Source organism: Peromyscus maniculatus, chromosome 21 (assembly GCF_049852395.1).
Source record: "Peromyscus maniculatus bairdii isolate BWxNUB_F1_BW_parent chromosome 21, HU_Pman_BW_mat_3.1, whole genome shotgun sequence".
Lineage (NCBI taxonomy): Eukaryota > Metazoa > Chordata > Mammalia > Rodentia > Cricetidae > Peromyscus > Peromyscus maniculatus.
The window spans coordinates 70,482,474-70,506,333 of record NC_134872.1 but is presented as its reverse complement, the minus strand read 5'-3'; the positions used below and the strand labels follow the sequence as shown (position 1 = coordinate 70,506,333).

At 43.1% G+C, this 23,860-nt stretch overlaps 1 protein-coding gene across 33 annotated transcripts in view; it reads right to left on the bottom strand.

The window, feature by feature from the left end:
• Positions 1-23,860, bottom strand: part of Dst (dystonin) — a 434,856-nt gene that overhangs the window by 222,021 nt on the left and 188,975 nt on the right. For all 33 annotated transcript variants that reach the window (XM_076558452.1, XM_076558433.1, XM_076558438.1 and 30 more), the window contains one exon: positions 20,157-20,218. In XM_076558452.1, the coding sequence (XP_076414567.1) occupies positions 20,157-20,218 (62 nt within the window). The remainder of the gene's footprint in view (positions 1-20,156; positions 20,219-23,860) is intronic.

Genomic DNA, 23,860 nt, shown 5'->3' with positions numbered 1-23,860 from the left:
GGAGCCTCAAATGAAAAAAAAAAAAAAAAAAAAGGCCTCCATAAGACCTGGCTTTATAAGCAAGCCTGTAGGTCATTTTCTTAATTAGTGATTGCTGAGGGAGGAGGACTCAGCCCACTGTAGGTAGTTCATCTCTGGGCTGGTGGTCCTGGGTTCTATAAGAAAAGTGAGTTCCAGGACAGACTCCAAAGCTACAGAGAAAACCTGTCTTGAAAAATAAAAAATAAAAAAGGCAGGCTGAACAAGTCATGAGGAGCAAGCCAGTAAGCAGCATCCCTCTGCATCAGCTCCTGCCTCCAGGTTCCTGCCCTGCATGAGTTCCTGTCCTGACTTCCTTTGATGATGAAGAGTGATGTGGAAGTGTAAGACAGATAAATGCTTTCCTCCCCAAGTTGCTTTGGTCATGATGTTTCATCAAAACAATAGTAACCCTAATTAAGACATTCTATTTAGTCAAAATGTAGAAAGGCAAATCTAAAAAGAAAGAGTTCAGTGATTGCCTGGAGCTCAAGCCAGGCATCCCAGGTGGGTCAGGGCAAATAGATGTAGAATTTATTTTCCAGGTGACAGAAATATTTTAAATTGGACCACGGTGGTGGTTACACAATTGTGAACCTATAAAAACAAAACAAAAAACCCCACCTGTCAAATCACATGAGTTCAAACAAGTAAATTCCATGAATGTAAATTATATCTTATCAAAACTATGTTTGTGTATTAAAAAGTATGAGAGCAATGCATTCACATGGATATACAGATATATGTATATGTATACATATCAATATATGTAGACATATGAGTATGAGTGTGTGTGTGTGTGTGTGTGTGTGTGTGTGTGTGTGTGTGTGTGTGTGTGTGTATCAGAATCCAAGAGCAGTAACAGCAGTACCTAGGATGTAATGAGGTTCATAAAGCACATGGACCCAAAAGGAACTACATTTTAAAAAACACATGATTTAGGCCAGGCATGGTAGTGCATGCCTTTAATCATAGCACTTGGAAGACAGTGGCAGGTGGATCTCTGTGAGTTTAAGGCCAGCCTGGTCTACAAAGTGAGTTTCAGGACAGCTGGGGCTAATACACAGAGAAACCCTGTCTCAAATCCCCCTCCCACCAAAAACAGAAAGAAAGAAAAAAAAGCCACGGTTTGGTTTATTGAAAAGGGTGCCATGTTTACACATTAGTACTTAAAAGATCATAATATTGATTAAAAATACAAAAGCTGTGTCAATCACTATGAACATTCAATCTAGACCTTAGAGGGGTCTATGGCTCAGAGTGAAAGTAAATGGACAAGCTGTGTCTACAAGGTACCAAGGTCTGATTTAAGTAAAGGGGGAAATGTCTGCTAAGGTTTGTTCCAGACTCCAAACTGGATGCTTGCTGAAATCTTAGTTTGGAGCCACTTTTCAGAGATTCTGCACAGGTAACCATGCATTCTAGCTTGCTTCTCGATGGCTATGATAAAACACCGACCCAAAGTACCCTGAGGAGGAAGGGGTATTTCATCTTACACTTCTAAGTGACAGTCCAGCACAGACACACCAAGACAGGGACTGAAGCAAGACCACGAGGAACACTGCTCACTGGCTTGTTCTTCGTGGCTTGCTCACTCTTCTTTCTTTGAGAATTTTATACACTAGTACTGTACCTCTCTCCCCACCTCCAATTCCTCCCATGTCCACTCCTCCCTCTCAAATTCATGGCTTGCTTTTCTACACACACACACACACACACACACACACACACACACACACACACACACAAATACAACCGGCTGAATCCGTTCAGTGTTGTACATACATCTATATGTCATGGGGCTTGGCCCTGAAGGGGACTGATTTTTCCCTTTCTTAGCTGCCAATAATTCCCTGTAGCTCTTCCTCTGGTGGGGCTTGTGATATCTCTCCATTCACTTTGGCAAGTCAACTGGTGTCATTATTTGGGTTCTGTTTAGGAGACTATGTCGCTAAGATTTCATTAGTACAGCTTCCTGTCTCACAGCAGACATCGGGTCCACTGGCTCTCACAATCCTTCTGCCCATTCTGTTTCCAGAGCCTAAGGTATAAGGGTTGTGCTGTCGATTATCAACTGGGGTTGGGGACCCCATGGTCAGTTGTTCTCTTCATCTTGACCAGTTGTGGATTTCTGTAAAAGACTGCTTGCTGTGAAAAGCAGCTTTTTTGATGAAGGGGGAGAGCTACACTTATCTGAGTATCAGAATGCAATTGAGAATTATAATATCATTCATAACTGTTTCTCCCCAGGTTGAAACATTCCATCCTTCAGGGAAACTTTGTAACCAGAAAGATAAATAATTCAAGATAGCGTCAGGAAGTCCCTGAAATTGACCGGATTCACTAGGCCCCTCCCTGCCAGAGTAAGCCGTAACCACTGAGTGTCCCCCAGATGAAAAGAAGCTGAGCTGCAAAGAAGACTCTCAGAGGAGAAAAACATGCAAAGAAGACTACGAGACCAGCTCCTAGAAGCAGCAGAAACCAGCCGAGCTGCCCGGAAGAGGTTTAGACCAACTGAGTCACTTGTAAAGGACACGCTCCAACCTGCTGAACTGACTGCAAGCTGTGCAGCGCTGTGCTGCCTGCAGGCTGTGCCGTGGGCTCCAGGTCCCCAGCTTTGTGAGCTGTCACTCATGCTGGGGTGGGCTTTGGTGATGCAGCTGTCTTTGAGGCATTTCTGCTCCTGTAAGGGACCCCCCCTCACCCATATTCCTATAAGGAACCCCAATAAAATTCACTGGCTCACCATTGGACTTTGGTAGTTTCTGTACTTTGGTCTGTTGTGGGTTCCCTATCTAGGGTGAAAAGACATGTGTTTACCACTAACTTATTCTGTCACACAACAAATGATTTAGTGGTAACTAGTAGGTTCTCCTCTGGGGTCCATGACCTTGCCCATGGGTAGCTAGCTTGCTTCAGAGTACCAGGCATGAAGTCCTCATACTGAGCAGGCCTTAAATGTAATTAGATGGCTGTTGGTTAGCCCTGAGATATAAGTGTCACCATCATACCTTTGAGGATATCTTGTCGTGCAGGTCATTGTAGTGGTTCACGGGCATCACAGCTGGGTAGGACTAGTGAAAGCTTTACTCCCTAGGCAAACTGCATAGCACTGTCTGATATATAACCGCAACAGTATATCCTGTTTTGAGAGTCTCTTGACTAACAACTCAAAGGAAGAGAAGTTTCCTATTGGGTCATTACATGGTCTATGGTTCTTGGTGAGAGCATTATCACCCAACATGGCTTAATGTCATTGAAGCTGTATGTATATAGTTTATAAAACTATGTGTACATATAAAACAGATATATACATATACACTTATTATTTTAAGTAAACATAAAATAGTATGTTTTCTGAAAATCTTCAGTGTTATTTACCCTCCTTTCTCCCCTCCCTAGTTAAAGTCCCCACCCTGTGTTTCCCATTTCCCCATGTTCTATCATCCCCCTCTCTAGACCCTACACATATGACCCCACTCACACATACCACCACCACTCTAGCTTAGTTTTCTTTACAACCCCAAACCACCTGCCTAGTAGTGGAACCACCCAGTGAACTGGGCCCTGCAACAGCAATCTTAATCAAGAAAACGCTCAACAGACCGGGCCACAAGCCAATCTCAAGGAAGCAGTTCCTCAGATGACTCGAGTTTGTGTCAGGTGACAAGCACTAACCAGCAGACCATACCTTGTCTCAAAGGGGATGACCACAGAAATACAATTTTACCTAAGCAGCACACCAATGTACTGAACTGGCATGTGTGAGGAGAACTCTGGGAAGTAAACCAAAGGGGAAGGACTGTTCAGAAAAGCAGCCATAGTAGAACTCCACACTCTCATAGGAAGGAAAAGTCTCCTTTACGAAGGAATTCTGGAAACACAGAACGTGATCCCTTCCTCACTACAGAGGCAAATGTACACAAAACCTTGTCCCAAATCTAATACAAAACCCTATCCTGAGACAGAGAGAGAGAGGCCAGGCATGTAGTTAGTCCAGTACAGAGCTTGCCTGGCATGCACAAGGTCCTAGGTTCAATACCCAGGACTACAAAAAAGAGAAAAAGAAAAAGACAAAAGTCGGGAAACTCACTTTATGAAAAGTCAGACTGGAAGTGTTTGAGAGGTTGAGGATAATACAGTATGACAATACATAATGAGTACTGCGCTGGAGTTTCATTTTATTCATCAACACTATACTTCAGGTTTTATAAATTTTTCTCATGCATCATAAAATACTCTTCAATTTGTTTTCAATTGTTTGAAAATCTAAAAACCATTCATTATTCAAGACCCATATCAGAAAAGAGGCTGTGGCGGGCTTTGTTCCACAGCCCACAGCATGCTGACCCCTCTCCAAACAGCCGTGGGTTGAAACAATAGATAGCACGGGAATCATTATCATCGCTTACCTCCATCAAAGCAGACGAGCTTTCCCATTGTTTCCTAGCACCGTGGGAAAGGCAGAGTGAAAAAGACCAAGTTTCCACAAAATAACAAAAAGAACAAAATTTTGTTCTTTCCATGTGTGTGCACACAGACACATACGTACGCATGTATGTATACAAACATACATATTTTTGTAGAATGAATGAAGAATAGTTAAGTCTTAAGCACTGTCTAAAGCATGGCAAAACACTGCCCAGTGTGAAAAGTCAACAGCTCCACATGGGTGGAGGTAGGAGGATGAAGGTCAGAGAGGAGGATGAAGGTCAGAGATAACATAGGATTAGCTGGGATCACTATTCTGATGCTTCCCTGGTGCTCTGACCACACGGCTGACTTTCCTCCAACCTTAACTTCAAGTGAACACGAAAATCAATGGAGAAAACCTCATAAAAATGATATAAAATGTTTTATCACATGTAGATATTCTGTCTCAAAGTAAGCAGATTGGAAAAACAACAAAATAAACATACATAGTTGTGTCAGGAAACACCAAAAAATAGATGTCCAGGTTAAACTGTGGGGCAGAGAGGGGTGCATTTCCAATGCGGAGAAACGACAAATGTCATGAAGAAACAGTCACTTTGATCACATCATGTGTGGACATGCCCTGAAATGTCACACTGTGCCCCTACGTACACATACTTACTATGTGTCAATTAAAAAGATCACATGTAAGTGAAACAAGGGAGACAGAACTGATTGATTGGCAAGGGGCAGGGGAGGGCATCTTCAAATCCGGAAGAGCTAGCACAGAGGTCTGCTACCATCAACGGCATCTGGGGTCTGCCTGGGAGAGGGAGGAGAAGGCAGAAAAGGCAGATTGCAAACAGTGACAGAAGTAGCTCAGTGACAGTTCAGGTGTGAACTACAGTAATGAACCACAGAAAGGGGCTGCGGCACAGCATGGCCGCAGTGGCTGTCAGAATAACCAACTGCAATTCCAGACTCGATTCCTTTGCAAGCCATCACTGTGAAGCTCTCCCAGAGCCTTTCCCAGAAGGATGCTCACAGCTCCCGTCAGACAACAAGCAAAGCGGGCTTGAGAAACACTGGGTTCTCCAGTTTGTCTTCCCCAAGGATTCGTCAGTCTTTCACACGCTAAGATGTAGCACAAGTCTTTCAACTGGAAAATGTTTCTCTCCAAATTCCTCTTCTGCAGATGGACACTTTTCTATCTCCTCCCCCTTCCCTCCCCCACCTGGCTCGCCCAGTGCTGGTTTCACTGGGAAGGTGATTTGGGAACGGCTGCTCATGGGTGTGTGTGCACTTGCACTGGAGTGCTTGGTTGATTTGCCAACTCCAGGAGGGAAAAAAAAAAAAAATCAACAAAGTAGTCATCGCAAAGTTTAAAAAAAAAAAAAATTGAAGACAGAGAAAATTGAAATTCAATGCAATTACCTAGAAGAAACAGTAAATCATTATATACAATGCTCATTAAAACCAAAACGTGAGCAGAGCTTGAGTTTATATAAAATACAGATGTTTTGGAAACAAAAGCAAACCGTCGTAAACTAATACAAATTACTAATACTCGTTAACTCAGACAACAGAGCAATGACGATCATTTCTACCTTTAGAGCACACAGTAACACCTATTGGTATTTAAATCTAACATTATTTAAGAATTCAGGAGGCTGTGTGTGATGTTTTCAGAGATCTAACACACCAAATTGGAAGTGGGGAGACTCAATTTTTTTTAACTGGCCAGTGGAAACCCTAACTCATGTCGGAAATCCTAACTACATCACACCGCCACAGTCTCTGCTCAGGCAAGAGGCCAACGCGGCCTGCATGCTGTGGCTCTTCCAGGCTGTTACTCTGAGAAGTCTGAGGCCTTGACACCATGGCTCACAGCATATCACTGCAAACTGTCGTGGTCATGTGATGGGTAAGCAGTGTTACCACAGGCCTTGTCCAGACTATGGAAGACACTTTTCTAATTTAGAACCCACCATTTAACTGGTATGATTTACTGTAGTATCATTATAAAACCACCATAGCTGGACATTATGAGCCAGCTCCTAGTTCAATATCTAAGCAATGGTACTCAAACCCATTTAAAAAAAATGTTAAGACCACAGCTGCCATTGCTATGGAAAATAGGAAAGTGTAAAGCTTTTGGGAAAATGAGTTTAAAGATCTACAGTTAAAGGGAATAAACCAGCTTATTTTACGTGAGTATACATAAAAACCTTACTATGTATCAGACATTGGGTTTAAAACTTTACTTGCATTATTTTATTTGATATCTTTTTATAACTATAATAAGAAGAAATGGTTTTTAATCTTTGCTTTACAGATAAGATGGATATCTACAAAAGGTCCAAGATCATACCACAAGAGAGCAGTCTAGAGCAGTGGTTCTCAATCTTTCTGATGCTTTGACCCTTTAATACAGTCCCTCGTGTTGTGGTGACCCCCAACCAAAAAATTATTTCATTGCTACTTTATAACTGTAATTTTGCTACTGTTATGGATTGTAACGTAAATATCTGATATGCAGGATGGTCTGTGAAAGGGTCATTCAACCCCCAAAGGGGTCGATACCCACAGTTTGAGAACCACTAGTCCAGAAACTGTGCTCATAACTACTACACTGTACCACCTTTGCTGGGTTCTGGGGCATAGTGAGAAGAGATGCTATGTAAAAGTAGACACCAGCTCATAAAACAGACTACTGGGGCCTATCCAGCTGGCTGGCTATGTCCAGGCGCCTTCTAACCCACAGGTGCCTTTTCTTCTTGCAATATCTGAAGTTCCACCAGAGATATGCTTTCCAAGAGGATAGCTAGAGTGCTCCATAGAGACTATGATGGATGGATTAGGTTTCCCTCACTGTTTACTATGAAGTCTAAAACCATACTTGAATTCAATATTGAATTCAATATGAACTCTCTGAAAGAAAGGCTCAAGAGGAGAGAGAGTTCCATGCAGGCAAAACACCTACCCTGGACCCCTTCCAAGACAGCAATGTTGAGAAATGAACCAAGAAGTGCAGTGAAGCATTTGAAACCTGAACCTATTTAGAGATGAAGGGATGGGACCTGTATTAATTAGAATTTTCTAGTGTAACAAAATAGATGTAATAGAAATATTTATTACAAAGGGAATTTATCAAGTTGGCTCATATAATGTGTCATGTCCAACATAGCTGTGTGTACTCTGGCTGGCTGGCTGCACACTACAGTAAGAACCTAGCAGCCCCTCAGTCCAAAGCTGGATACCTAATCATTGCTATTGTGGGATATTTGTACACTTGTGAAGGTGTATTGCTGTGACTGGTGTAATAAGAAGCTGAACAGCCAATAGTTAGGCAGGAGGTATAGTTGGGATTTCTAGGAAAAGAAAGGAAGAAGAGGAGGAGTCTAGGCTTGTGGAAGATGCCAATGAGACATGGCGGGAGCCGGACATACAGAATGAAAGGTTAAAAAGTCACATGGTAAAATGGAGATTAATAAAAGCAGGTTAATTTGAGTTATAAGAGCTAATGGGACAAGCCTAAGCTAAGGCTGAGCTTTTATAATTAATAAGAAGTTTCCATGTCATTATTTGAGCTGGTGGCCCAAAGAAAAATTCTATTATACATTCCCAGTCTGGCAACTGAGGCTAGAGCAGCATGGTCACCTAAGACTATCAGAAAATACAGATGTTGTGTTACAATTCATAACAGTAGCAAAATTACAGTTATGAAGAAACAGCAAAAATAATGTTATGGTTGGGGGTCACCACACCATGAGGAACTGTATTAAAGGGTCTCTGCGTTAGGAAGGTTGAGGACCCCTGAGCTAGAGGGTTCCTAGAGAGCCAGAACTCTTCAGTCCATGGTGTAAGTTAGGGAAGACAGGTTCCATGTCAAGAGAGGATGGCAACAGCGGAGGCAGAACAGGACAGATACACTCACCCAAAAGGACTGAACTCAGGAAGCCGAAGGAAGGCCTCCTTCCCCCCTCAGACCTCATTCTATCTGGGCCAAAGGCTGAAGGTCTCTTCCATGGTGAACATGCACATACATACATGCAGGCAAAACACTGCACAAAATACAGTAGATAAATCTGGGAGATTAAAATAAAGAGAATCTGAGCACTGAGGTGAAGGAGGGTGCAGTCTCTCCCTTCTGTTACTCCTTCTAAGAAATACCCTCACAGGGGCTGGAGAGACGGCTCCACAGTTAAGAGCACATACTGTTCGTGTAGTGGACCTGAGTTTGGTTCCCAGCACCCATGTTGGATGGCTCTCAATCATCTGTAAATGCAGCTCTAGAGGAGGGGCCACCTTCTTCTGGCTTCTGTGAGCACCCACTGCACATGTGTGCATGCACACCACACACACACACACACACACACACAAAAAAAAAAAAATAATAATAAATATTTTTTAAAGTAACATCCTTACACAGTCATCTAGTGATGTGTCTCTTAAACTGATCCCAGTCCCATCAAGTTGACAGCCCAGATTAACCATTACTGAACCCCCTTTTCTTCTCTAGTCCGTGGGTTCTTGCTCCTAGGGATTAAGCGCTTAACATTTGTAAAACATATTATGCATCAAGTAAGGTCAAGTGGGCTATCCTGTAAACAAACCAGTATTAATTTTACTCACTGAAAGAAATGAAAACTGGGGCCTCTAAAAATGACTTATAAAAGTTTCCATTCATATATTTAAGACTATATATTCAGGAGCAAAACCTCTCCTGAATTTTACCATCATATTAAAAGTTCCTCCTTAAGCTGCAAACAAGAATGTCCAAACAAGTGTGCTTTACAAGCACTCCTCAGCCAACTATCCGTCAGCAGCCGCAAGCCTCTCTGACCTCTAGCCATGCTCGACTATGTCACGTCTTCCTCCATCAACTCTTCTTGTGCCCCTCTCTGAGGTCTCCTCAAGTCTGCAGTACAGCAAAGCCTGACTGGAAAGAGCCTGGAAACACGTGCGCATTTGACTGTATGGAAAGGAATATCCCAGTCTTTGAAAGAAACCCGGCTCCATCTGCAGTAGGACGGCAATGAGAGAACCTGCCAGATTTATCTATGCAGCAGCAGAGAATTTCCAAATAAGAAGAATTTAGTCTTGCAAATATTTTTCTAAATTCAGAACGAGTGAAAAAAAGCAACGCTCATTAGTAACTGTAGACAAAGCAAGTCACCACATGTGTGAAGGAGGGAAGCTGGAGACCCTGGAAAGTTCATGGAAGCGGTCAGACCTCCAGCCTGGCCCTGCTGCCTTGACCTCCTTCGCTCCAGTACTTGGTTTCTTTTCAATTTCCCCCCTAGGTTTATTCATTTTTATGCATTTGAGTGTTTTGCCTGCATGTATGTATGTGCACCATGTGTGTGCAGTGCCCACAGAATTCAGAAGCCGGCATTGGGTGTCCTGGAATTGGAGGTAAGGATGGTTGCTAAGTCACCACCATGTGGGTGCTGGGAACTGAACCCAGGTCCCGTACAAGAGCAACTACTGCTCTTCACTACTGAGCCGACTCTTCAGCCCAAGGGTGCTCAGTCTCTAAGCTATTACGATTTGGACATAAAACACCCCGAAGTCCGTGTGCTGAGTCGGGAGGACTGCTCAGAGTGGACGGCTCTCCAAGAAACAGGCCCCTGCCTCTGAAGGGTTATCTCGTCCCCGCTCCATATCCTCCTGTGTTCTGCCCCTCTCTTCTCCTCCATGATTGTCAGGAAGGAAGGAAGCAGCTTTTCTCCCCCATGCCCTCCCATCATAATGCTTCTGCTTTGCCACAAGCCTAAATGCAACGGATAAAGACCATCATGGGCTGAAATCTCTAAAACCATGGGTCCCTTTACGTTGATTTTTCTTGGGAATTTTGTTCTAGCAACAAAAAATGTGACTAGAGTGAAATGAGCCTTTTCAGCTTTAGAAGAAGGAACTCATCATGAGTTGGTCTCCCGGTAGACCCTGGGCTCACTCCCAGCAAACCAACCCCCATAATTCCGTGTTGTAACAGTTCTACTTCATAAACTGGATGTAAGGAGGATTAATTTGGTTTCTCCTTCATTCATTAAGCAAGACATTCTTCAGTGTGGGGGAAGGGTCACAGCAGTGTATCTGGCAGCACACTAAGTGTTGGGGATGTATGCACTGTGAAATGAGACAGCAGTACCCCATCCTCATGCAGTTCAGAGTCCAGCATTAATAACACGCCAAGTCCTCCTCAGTTCACCAACTACTGAGTGCTCAGACTTTTGTGGAGAGGGCTGAAGAGCAAGCTTTGGGAACGCTAACACCACTGATCACAGTGTATTTTTTCTCGTCTTTGAAAATGTCTTGGTCCTTACCTGTCCCTAGCTAGGAGACTGACCTTCAGGAATGCTGCCCGGCGTCTTTGCATACCTTTATCTATAGCTCTAGATTCTCGTAAAGTATACTGATTAAAGAAGAATGCAAACACAAGTCACGGCCTCACAGACAAGCTCTTCGGAGTCGGAAGAACCTGCTACATCCCAGCTGGGACACATCCCAGCTCTGTCATGTCAGATAACTAACTAACTGTCTCCTCCCACGAGCCTCAGTTTCCCCGTGGTACAATGAAGACTGAGTGACATGTCTGCTGCATACTAACCGCCGCAGGATCTAGCACTCAGCAAGGAGAAAGAGTAGTGGTAATAATGACAATCATGAAAGTGAAGAAAAGGAAAATTAAAATCGACAAACATGAACTAAAATTATCTGACTACATCATGGAATAAAATGTTGATGCTCAGGGGGCTGAAGAGATGGCTCAGAGGTTAAGAACACTGGCTACTCTTCCAGAGGTCCTGAGTTCAATTTCCAGCAACCACATGGTGGCTCACAACCATCTATCAGGAGATCTGGTGCCCTCTTCTGGCGTGTAGGCATGCATACAGGCAGAACTCTGCATACATAATAAATGTTAAAAAAGAAAAAGATTTCTTCCCTTAAAAAAAGACTACTTTAAAGGGAACACTCCACTGTTGGTGGGAATGTAAACTTGTACAACCACTGTGGAAATCAGTATGGCGGTTTCTCAGAAAATTAGGAATCGAACTACCTCAAGACCCAGCCGTCCCACTCTTGGGCATATACCCAAGGAATGCTGATTCATACCATAAAGACACATGCTCAGCTATGTTCACAGCAGCACTATTTGTAATAGCCAGAACCTGGAAACAACCTAGATGCCCATCAACAGAAGAATGGATGGAAAAAATGTGGTACATATACACAATGGAGTACTACTCAGCAGAGAAAAACAATGAAAGCATGAAATTTGCAGGCAAATGGATGGAACTAGAAAAAATCATCCTGAGTGAGGTAACCCAAACCCAGAAAGACAGTCATAGTATGTACTCACTCATAGGTGGATTCTAGATGTAAAATAAGGAAAAATCAGACCACAACCCATAGAACCATGGAGGCTACATATATAGCGTGGAGGTCCCTAGGACGACTGTGGCTTATAATAAATTTCAGTTTTACTCAATTATTGAAAAAAAATAGCCAAATGAATGGAAGCACATGAACTATGAACCAAAGGCTGAGGGGCCCCCAGCTGGATCAGGCCCTCTGAATAGGTGAGACAGTTGATTGGCTTGATCAGTTTGGGAGGCATCTAGGCAGTGGGACCAAGTCCTGTGCTCATTGCATGAGTTGGCTGTTTGAAACCTGGAGCTTATGCAGGGACACTTGGCTCAGTCTGGGAGGAAGGGATTGGACCTGCCTGGACTGAGTCTACCAGGTTGATCGCAGTCCTCGGGGGAGGATTTGCTCTGGAGGAGGTGGGAATGGGGGGTAGACTGGGGGTAAGGGGAGGGGGTAGGAGGGGGGAGAATAGGGGAACCCGTGGCTGATATGTAGAACTGAATGGTATTGTAAAATAAAATAAAATAAAATAAAATAAAATAAAATAAAATAAAATAAAGAAAAAATGTTGATGCTCTTAGTTTAAAACAGTAGTCTACAAATATTATACTCATTTAAAAGTCCTTAAATCACCCTAATAGATAGAAAGGAAAAGGCAATCTTCATGTCACAAGATGATTTTACATTCAGAATGTATTTTATAATTCACACATTTTCAATACTATAAACCTCTAACAGGATTCAGAACAGAGACAGGTCCCGGCGCTTTCTGCCAGTAGGCAGCTTTTCTTTGCACAGGCCCAGCTCAGTGGGCTCCCATCCAAAGGTGAGCCTGAGCACCACAGGGCGTCCATACCCTGATACATACTTTTAGCCTACTCTGTTCCCCTCACAGAGCTTAGGTCTGTGACACTGGAGCCACAGGAACACATAAGACTGGCATGCAGACACAGATACTGATCAAGCCATGGGTCTTCTCTTTGTCCGAAGAGGCCCTTACTGAAACCTATATTCTATAATACACTTAGACCTGTTTGATGTCTACACAAAGGCTATTAACCTCTTTCTGGTTAAACCACATTAAAGGGAAGTGACTAAGCACAGTCTCAGTGCTGGACTGGATCCTGCCCTAAGAGAAAAAGCTACAAAAGACCAACCAGCAGAAGACAGCACTCAATATGATACCAATGTAGATTCACATAGTTGATTACCATGTGGCTACAAAGACAAATTCCCATATACTTTCAAGTGTTTAGAGGTAAACAGCCAGGATGTATATAACTTTTCTTCCAATGATTCACATTATTGTTTTTTAAAGAATACACACTGGAGCTAAAGAGGTGGCTGAGTGGCTAAGAATACCCAAGTTCAGCTCCCAGAATCCACACAGAGGCTCACAACCATTTGTACCTACAGTTCTAGGAGATGTGATGCCCTCTTCAGGCGTTTTATGGCATTGCATGCAAGTGTTACAAATGCATACATGCAGACTGACTATTCATACACATAAATAAATAAAATGTTTAAAAATATGCTCAAAACACAAGAGTCAATAACAGACAAAATAATGTGACATTAACAAAAGTTTAGGCTGCGTAGAGTGTACCAGTGTTACTTGCATGTATGTAAGTATATGTACATCTAAAGGGCAAACAGGTTGCCCAGACTCCATTCATCTTTCTCTTTCTAGCTTTGGTCACTCAACTCCAAATTTATCCTGAAGTATTTAGCATGGTAGGAAGAACAAAAGACTCAAGTTACAATTTTCACTTTCTCTCCAGCCCTTTGGACACACACCTCTTAGCCTTATGTTTTCACCATCCTGTGGATTACTTGGGAAATTATAGGGTCTCTATGTGTATGAGTTTACCATCTGCAATACAAGGGTAAGGGCAATCACAGTGTGTTCACAATTACTGTCGTGAGAATGAAATACAGTAAGACATGAAAATAACTGGCCCTAGCATGTGGCCTCAACCAACGTTAGATAAACTATGACTAATATTGATAATAATGTGGTAAAGCAACACATAGCCAGCTACTCCTGGGACTCAATAAAATATAGCTATTATTTCTAATATATATTAGATATTATTTCTAATACAGCTATTATTTCTAATCACTACATTTTCTAAATCAAAGTATTTATGAATATGCCAAATGTGTCCATGTATGCAGCTTCTCAATACCTTTCATAATGAAGACTTGATGGGATAGTATGACAGAAAGTAAGAGAGAGACACTCACCACTGCTCTCTGGCCCTTGCAAACACGTGAACAAGCATGCACACCCACACGCTCACACGGCCATTTGCATATTGATCCATTTATCCACGGCAGGTTCTAAAAGCACGGCCCCAGCCCGGCAGCTGCAGCATTTGGTCAGCAATGGACATTCAGCAACTTGCTAGAAATACTATTTTTCAGGCCTCATCCCAGGACTAGTGATTCATCTATTTTAACTGCCTGGTCAGTGAGTCTGGGGCAGTTGGCATTTAGGAACAAAGGGTGTTGAAGAAAATCTCATCAGTAGATTTTAAGAATCGAAATAGTGTAGTTGCTGTATTTTCACTGGCCCTTTATAAAGTCAGTGATTAAAAAAATTTCTGTCCTAACTGAAATGTTCAAGAACATGATCAAACAGTTTCTGTCTGTCCGTTGCCTGTCTGTCTGTCTGTATCTAGGTAACCCCCCTCACTTTCTCTCTCTCTCTCTCTCTCTCTCTCTCTCTCTCTCTCTCTCTCTCTCTCTCTCTCTCTCTCTCTCAGTTTAGGGGTTTAGATGGCCTTCCTTCCACCACACAATACACAAAGAGTAGACAGATTGCTTCCGTGGAGCCACAAAATCACTGACTTCTCTGTGGCAGAGGACATTCTTGTGTGAGTGGATTCAGCTCTGCAGAGACATGAGAGAAGGGAGGTGAAAATGTGCAGTCACTCGCCTGTGTCCCACGCAGCAGCCCAGCACATACAAACACACACAGTGTGGTCCAACCCTGGAATCCAGGGGCTCTTCTCCAAATAAACCAGTCAGTTAGGTATCAATCAATGAAAATTTGGAAAAAAAAAGGCATTCCAACAAGCATCCTTCGCACAGTACTGCAGCAGAATAAACACGGTTTAACTGTGGATCCTGAGGAACAACTTCCCGTGTAACTGGCAGGGCCATGGACCCTAGAGAGAGCACATCGCATGGAGCACGGAGACAAGTCTTCTGAGAACTGTTGCCCCTTAAAGCAATCCTCCAAGACACTTCTGCTCTCTCCTGGCTCAGGTCCTACTTCTGGGGCCAGGCCCACATGTAAAGAGAGCAATGTGACCTCTGAGACAGCTATGTTGGGAACGAACGGATTCCTTCTTTCCATAGGCAGAACTAAACTGTATGGTGCTTGAATCTTTGGTGCTGTTTCTCAGATTATTGTCCTATGAGCTTCTAGATAGCAACACAGCAAACAAACTTGCATGTGACCAGTAATTACATGTAGTTAGTTATATGCGACTTCCAGGTTACAAGAACACAGAGTACCCTAGACAGGGTGGTCACAGACAAAAGGCTGTAAACGAATTCTTAAAAGAATGCCAGCAATTTTGCATTTTAAAACAATCCTCCAGGTAATGTAGCTAAATAAAGCCACAGTACTTTCAGGAACGACCATTTTACTCACGTTACAAAGCTGAAGTTTAAATTATGCTAAAACACAGATAATTACTCCCAGGGTAAACAATTACAGTAGACAGGAATGTGCTGACCAGATTTTGTTCTTTAAGTGTTTGAAAGAATGATGAATCAGAAGGATACACTCTTGCCAGAATAGTCAGTGAGCATCACACATGGTCATTCATACAGTGAGGCATGAGACCTCTAAAATTCAAGTGTATTTGGACAAAGACACTGCTCCCCAGCAAGTAAGCTTCACCTCATCTGTCCATTTACTTTAAACAAGAATCATTTTAGTTTGAGTAAATGTAAAAAATAAGCCTAAGAAAAACAGTGATGGTCTGAATAAGAATGGACCCCATAGGCTCATGTGTTTGAAAGCCTAGTCACCAGGAAGATGAACTCTTTGAAAGGATGAGAAGGATTAGGAGGTGTGGCCCTATTGGAGGAAGTGTAACACTGGGAGTGGGCTTTGAGGATTCAAAATCCCATGCCAGATCCAGTCTCTCCCCACCTCTCTGTCTGTCTGTCTGTCTCTATCTTTTTCTCTCTGTTTGTGGATCAGGATGTAGCTCTCAGCCACTTCTCCAGCACCATGCCTGGCTACCAACCACATTCTCTATCATTATAATAGACTCTGATTCTGAAACTGTAAGCATGCCCCTATAAGAAAATGCTTTATGAGTCGCCTTGGTCATGGTGTCTCTTCACAGCAGTAGACTAAGACAATTACTTATGGTGATATTTTAATTGTACTGAAATGTGATTTTATTCGTATGTTAATAAATAAAGTTGCCTGGGGGTCAGAGCTAATAGCAAGCCATAGCAGAAACTGGCCGGTGGTGGTGCATGCCGTTAATCCCAGCTTTTAGGAGGCAGAGCTAGGCGGATCTCTGTGTGTTCACGGATACAGCCAGCATGGAGACACACGCCTTTAATCTCGATACCAACCATAGAAGACCTGGAGGTCTGTACAGACAGTCAGTGACAAGGAGTTCATGTGGTTGGGTTTACAACCAATGAGAAGGCAGAATAGAAAGTCTATAAAAAAGACAAACAGACAGGAAGTAGGTCTCTTGCTGAAGAGGACAACAGCAGCAGTGAAGGGTAAGGTTTTTAGCGCTGACCTCTTGAACTTCCATCTCTGCATTGGCTCTGTGTTTCTTATTTAACAAGACCATTCATCTACAATTACTTTCTTCAGAAAACATTTTAAATCCTCATCAAATATCATAAGGAAAAGAAGTCTCACATATGGATGCAATAGTAACAGGCATTATCAAGTAAAGCTCCATGACGCTTACTTTCACAGTATCACAAGCTTCTGAAGACTGACCATGCCAGTTAATTTCTATCATCTCATTTTTAATATTTGCCCTTTTCCTTAACCCTTAAATAGCATGATTTGATTTTTATAAAATCTTCTCCAAGGTATACTTTTCATTAATTTAAGAGGGCTGAAGAAAGCAAGAACAATACAGGGCCTCCCAGCCCCCACTCCAGTCCTACCCTGAGATTATCCAACATGTGCAGTGAAGAAAGAAGAAAGTCAGCAGAGGACTAGTCCCCCAATATCAACATGGCTTTCTAACCAAAACCATACACTTGCTCTATAGCTCCTCCTAACTAAATTATGATGGCACAGCCACTTCAAGCAGCACTCATTCCAATGACAGGAACAGGTTCACCACCCAGCACAGCTCTCCTCTCATCCAAGCTTAGGTGAAATCCAGACAAGGTGGTAGAGACAAACTGCCTCTACTTAGCGGGCCCGAATGTTTGTGGTTATTTCTTTTTCTTCACTTCAGGATAATGATGTGACCTTTAGAGAGAAATAAAAGTATATGTGTGTATGTGTGGGTGGGTGTGTGGGTGGGGGCTTGTCTTGAGGTTGGAGTTTGACATCCGCAGCCTCAGTTCATAGTTCTCAGGACTCTAAGAACAGCCCAGCGTGGGCTGCTCAAAAACCAGTTGGTGGTGAGAGTCAGCCAAGGCCACATTCCAGCTTCCCACCTCCCCAGTGTGACTCTACATTAAACAGGAGATCATTTCAATTTAATTTTGTTTTCTTTGTGAGCTTGAGCTGGAGCCCAAGGTCTCAACAAGCACTCAACCATTGAACTCTACCCCAACCACGAGTTAATTTAAAACCCTGACCTCGGGGTTGGGGATTTAGCTCGGTGGTAGAGCACTTGCCTAGCAAGCGCAAGGCCCTGGGTTCGATCCTCAGATAAAAAAAAAAAAAATCCTGACCTCTAACGGACTCCACTAAATAAACTAGCCTGCTCTTACAGCATGAAGCAGCTGAACAGGCATCAATCTACCAGATATGTAAATTACTTACTTTACATGTAAAATACTTATTTTGTCAAGTGTTACTATATATAGCACAATTCAGTCTTAAATCTGAGATTTTTCATTCTATATACAAGAAAGTCAACTATTCTAGCCAAAGTTAAATATTCTAGGAGGTAGCCCTGGGGATCTATCAAATTCTAAAGGTTATGTATGTGAAATCAGGAGACTAAGCCACATTGCGGGGCTCTCTGCAGGAGTGAATGATTTAATACATACAGTGATTACACAGAGGATGCATGTTCTAGCCACACACAATAATGGGGCTTAAGAATGAGTCCACAAAGTACTTCACTAATATTTGGATACTTTTAGCAAAATGTTCTTACATGTAATCATCTAGCTTATGATGAGTGCTCATCTGTATGATGTGTAGCCCCAGTGCAGCAGGCCTGGCACACATGAGCTCCCCAGAATGACCTGTCTGGTGCCAGGCTTTGGTCCCCAGGATAGTCAAATGTTTGTACTTCTCTCCGACATTGGTGTGACCTGATTATCAACATGGAATATCTCCTATAGCTCTCTGTGTTCCAGAAGATCTGGGGAAACCTTCTATGCCCTACTCCCTTATCCATCCCCAGATCACCACACCTATGGAGAGCAGCTTCCATGGCAACTGCTCTGCGATGGAAACTGGTAGCTTGGATGAGAATGGCCCCACAGACTCATATGTTTGAATGCTTGGTTCCCAGTTGGTGGAACTGTTTGGGAAGGATTAGGAGATGTGGCCTTGTTGGAGGAGGTATGTCACTGCAGCAGGTTTTGAGGTTTCAAAAGACTCCGAGAATCAATCAATCAATCTCTCTCTCTCTCTCTCTCTCTCTCTCTCTCTCTCTCTCTCTCTCTCTCTCTCTCTCTGCCTCATGGCTGTCTCAGGATGCAAGCTTTCAGCTACTACTCCAGCACCATGCCTGCCTGCCTGCTCCCAGGCTCCCTGCTATGATGGTCATGGACCTAAGCCTCTGAAACCCTAAGCTCCAACATAAAGGCTTTCTTTTACATGTTGCCTTGGTCATAGGGTCTTGTCACAGCCAACAAAAAAGTAACTAAGACAGAAATCCTCTTGGAGCTTAAGCTCAAAAGTTCCATACTCCACACCTGACTGATTGCAGCCCATCCCCGCCCTGTCCTATGGAAAAGATTCCACACAAACTTAGTGCCTGGTACACACACAGGATGAGCCGAAACCTTGGCAGATGGCAGATAAAGCTCCTGGTCTCTTTCACGAGCCCGTGATGCATTTCCTCACAAAAGTATCATAAAGCAGGTCTCCACCTCTACCTCTTGTCAACACAGCAGGTTCCCTACCAAGATGACTCCCAACTACAGAGTGAGTGATGTGCTCGCTCTGAAAACGATCATCAGACACAGGGTGCTGCTGGGTACTGGGAGAGGAGGCAGTGACTAGCAAATCTCTCAGATAATTCAGATATGTCACTGAAATTAAAATTCCTTTAAAACAAACAAACAAACAACAACAAAAACAGGGTTCCACTATATAGCCCTAGCTGGCCTGGAACTCACAACATACAGGAAGGTGCCTTGGAATTTATAGAGATCTGCCTGCCTCTGTCAGCACACACAAATTCACGAGTGCTGGGCTCAAAGGTGAGCACCACCGCGTCTAGCTAAAATGACTTTTTATACTGTTGTTGCCTCTGGTACACTGTATGATAGTTTAAATGGTAAAACTCTTCCCACTCAGAAGAGTTTCCTATTGACATTCCAGAGGTCCTTAGAAAAATAGGGGAAAAAGTGACCAACAGTTAATTCTGAAAGCACATAAGCTTCAGAGGAACTCAACAACTCTGTAAATAATAAGGAAAATCCTGTGTGCTTTTCTAGAGTGTCTATCAAAGTCTCAAGGTGACACATAGCTCACAAATAATATTAATCTAAGTATCACAGCTACTTCTCAGAACAATAAAGATACCATGTCGAGGCACAAAGAAAATGATTCCCAACTTCTCTTCACAATCCAATTTCCTTCTCACCTGACCCCTACTATCCAAAAGAGTCTGATTCCAGAACTGGAGTCCTGAAAGAGACAATTTGTTCCAGAATGCAGCATTCCCAATCCAAATAAGTGATATGAAAGATTCCTTGAACTGCTAATTTTTTTTTCTTGCACCTAAAAATAAGAGGTTTTACTAATGTCACGAAATACGCTGTCACTGGGGATATGTACCTTTCCACCTCCACCATCATCACCTACAAGTCACAGCCCAGACAGCACAAGTGCCTCAGATGCCAGGTGCCGTGGGCACATGTTAGCAGTGTGTGACACCCACAGCTCTGCCCAGTGAAAATCAGCTCCGGGCTGTGAGCGAGTAACTCACCTTCATGAGGTGCTGATTTATCCATTTCGTGAAGGTTTTCTTTTGAACTTTGTCCCGCTCATCTGGAAGATAAAAAAGGAAACATAAAGTAAGGTTGGTATGACCCATGCACAGGAAACTTCAAGTCTTAGAGATAAACAAAAATGGGGTATTGGAAGGATATCCTCCTGTGCTCACGCTACCCCAAGGTGCTGGTACCTTTCAAATGGAAGCCAAGGCCTCGCCCCAGCACCAGCACAGACAACGCGCTTGGGAGAGGGGGTCCTGCAGGCAAAGTGAACGATGGACAAATCACGAACTGTGGAGGCCCTGCACGGCAGAGCAGCTCCCACATCACAGGATCTGCTGTGCTCTCTCAGCCCCCAGCAGCAAGAGAACAGCGGACATGACGTTCAGATCATCCCGTCCAACTAGCAGCCGGGGACCCTAATAGTAAGCCCTCTAGAAAACTGTTTTTAAATGCCTTTAAAAAAAAAATCTGGGGCTGGGAGTGTAGCTCAGTGGAGCAAGACCCTGGCTTTAAACTTGAGCACTACAAAAAGTCCAAGGTTCAAGAAAAGGAAGCTTCCATATTACATTACAAAATGAAAACTTAAGGAATTCCTGTAGCTCTCCTCTAAACTGTATTGATTTACCTAATCTTCACATAACAATAGGAACTCCTACAATATCATTAAAGTCAATGTGCTATGTGTTTCATGTTAAACTCTTGTTCTCTTGGGTATGAATGGTGACCAAAATGGGATGTCTAGTTTTCTAAATTAAGCAAATACCAAGCATACAGGTTAAGAAGCATGAACAGGAAGAACCTAGGTCCTAAAACTGGACTGGCTGACTTCTTACACAAATGGTCTACCCGGAAAGGTAGTTTAACAAAGCACTTTACTTAGAGACTATCACCGTCACCAGGGGCTGACCCTAAGTGCTGCATGGTTGATGGGCAGGCTCCGAAGTACCATTGGAGACCGAGGTGATGCTAAAAACTCCAGGAACTATGATCCACAATGAAACGCACGGGAGAGCGTGAAAGACCAAAGCTCACCTGGTGATGTGTACCACCTGGATTCTGCGGCCATCCTCTAATGACAGCAGCCCAAACCTTGTCTTAAGTCATGGTGAACCTAGATGCGCCTTGCCGTACCCAGGAGACCCTCACCTAGAAAGGCCCTGCAGCAGCTTTCTTCAAGACAGTAACTACCCTGCAGTCAGTGAAGAACTTAAGCCTGGGAAGAACGGGCAATTTTACCCCCTTATGCATTATTTCAAAAGGGAATCATTTTAAAAGGGAGTATGCCGGATTACACCATCTAATTTTCCAATTACAAGTCTCATGGTGATTTTCCTCGTTTTAGTCAGGGATGCTTAACACTGAGATTTATATTTAGGGCACTGTTGCCATGACAACAAAGAGGAGGGCCATCATTCCTATGTATTAGCCAGATCTGTCGGTTTTATGCACTGCCCAGTTAGTACTCTAAATCAAGTTTTATAGCATTCCTCTAGTTAAAATTATCTTATTTACAATCAGCCTTAAATGAAAACATACATTTATGCTCAACTTATGAAGTAGAAAGTAGCTGAAAATATACAAAAACACTTGAATACAAATAATAATAATAGAATTTAAGAAAAAAATCACATAAAGAGCAGTTATTACAGCTCACCCTGTTCACATTTCCCAGGAAAGAGCAATCAAAGTTAAAAGTACTTAGCGCCGCACACAGCAAATGTCAGTGCTACATAAAGACTTATCCTATGTGAAACCATACGAAGCAAAGTCCTCCTAGGCAAGCGAAAGGTGGTCCAGAGTCTACCCGGATGCCTCAAGGCACTCCACCGTCGCCAGCTCTGCCCTGCAAGCCAAAGCTGGTAGCACAACTTTCCTTTCCAGGTTCCAGAATATGCGAGAGGCGTGGCGGGGCGACTGTACTAACCCATACAGCACATCAGTCCCACCAGCTGGGCGCTCCAGTCCTGACCACTTTTCATAAGCTGCCCCATCATTCTGGGGGAATCGGTGCAGACGGGTCCTGGACACTCTCGTTCCAAGTGTGATGTGTCGGGGCGCTGCTAACTTTCTCCGCAGAAAGGAAAGCTCTGACTAGACACTCCTCCTTGCAGCGGAAACTAGTCAACACCCCCTTTTAAACAAACATTAGCAAGCCAGAGGACTGTGCAACTGTGATTGCAAACAGGCTAAATTGCCTGCTTCTCTCCTGAAGGGAGCAATCAGAAGTCTCTTTAAAGACAGAGTCCTCGGTCTTCTCCCCGCCCCCCACCCCTCTTTTACTCTTTCAGAGGGGACAGTGAGGCAACTAAGAGGTTGTTCGGTTTTGCAACAGAAGCAACTGAATACTGCTTTCTAACCTGGCAAGCAGGATTCCCTTAGAGTCAAAAGCAACACCCAGCTGGCACACCTCACCCTTGCTACACACATGAGATTTGGAAAGCTCGCCTGTACAGGCCAGACATACTCTTCAGGGAGAAATGTCACCATCAAGAATTTCTGTATGTATTCACTTGAATTTCAAAGCAAGTCTCTGAGTGAGGAGATACTGTAAACTTTAAAGCTGCAGAACCAGTGCACACCTACGATTTACCAGTCTGAAGCCAACCAGTGGGATAGAACAGAGGAAGGAAGGAAGGGAGCAGAAAGGAGGGAGAAAGGGAGAGAGGGAGGGCGGGAGGGGGGAGGAAGGAGAGAAGAAAAGAAGGGAGAGAAAAGGAGAGGCCTGAGGGAGATCTTAAGTTTGATCCTAAAGCTTACTTTTTTCTTGGTCAAACAACAGAAGCCCTAACCTTACAACTCAAGAAAACATGGAATTCTGTTTCTCAGAACCTCACTTCTAAGCATGAATAAATAATATCAAGAAGTGAGAACCCTTGTTCTGAACACACGAGAGATCATCAGCACCTCCATGCTTATGTGACACATCAAAACGACTTTCCCAAACAGAAGCTATACAAACAGTAACTCCAAAATAAGTAAAAATGATCACTCATACTTATTTTCAACAATAGGGAACAGCGAATCTGGTCATGAAAAGATACTCCAATATTGCTAGACTACTCCTGCTGGGATGTTCTGAACATCCTCAGATGCTATCTAACTCCATCCTCATCAGACTGCACAGGATAAATGGTGATGGCTGCCACTGAGAGTTCAAAGTGCATGCCCGGAACACAGCACTTTACTGTGTCTTTCCTTTTCCAAAAGGAAAAGAGGCCATCTTCCTGGACAAAAGGCGTGTGGGGATAGAGGTCATTTCCCTAGACAAATGGCATGTGGATACAGGTCAGAGGATCCTTCCAATAAAGATATGGGGACATAGTCAAGTACTCTGCTACTCAAAAATGAATATAATGATCATTTTCTTTTCTTTTTTTAAATTTTGTTTTCTTTGAAATGGAGGGTCTCAAGTAGCCCAGGCTGGCCTTGAACTACTCATCCTCTTGCCTCCTTGTCTGGACTGCTTGGGTTACCAGTGTGTGCCAACACACCAGGCCAAAATAAATAGAAAGACATACAGATAAATAAGTAAACTTTATGCTGTCATAAATTTATGAGAATGATTAACAGCAAATGCAGAGAAATGGGTAATGCTTACCCTACTATCATATAGATAGGTAGATTATAGCATTTAGCAGGGTAATTTGGTAGTTTGTATCATATACTTAAATGAATATACTTTCTGAATCAACAA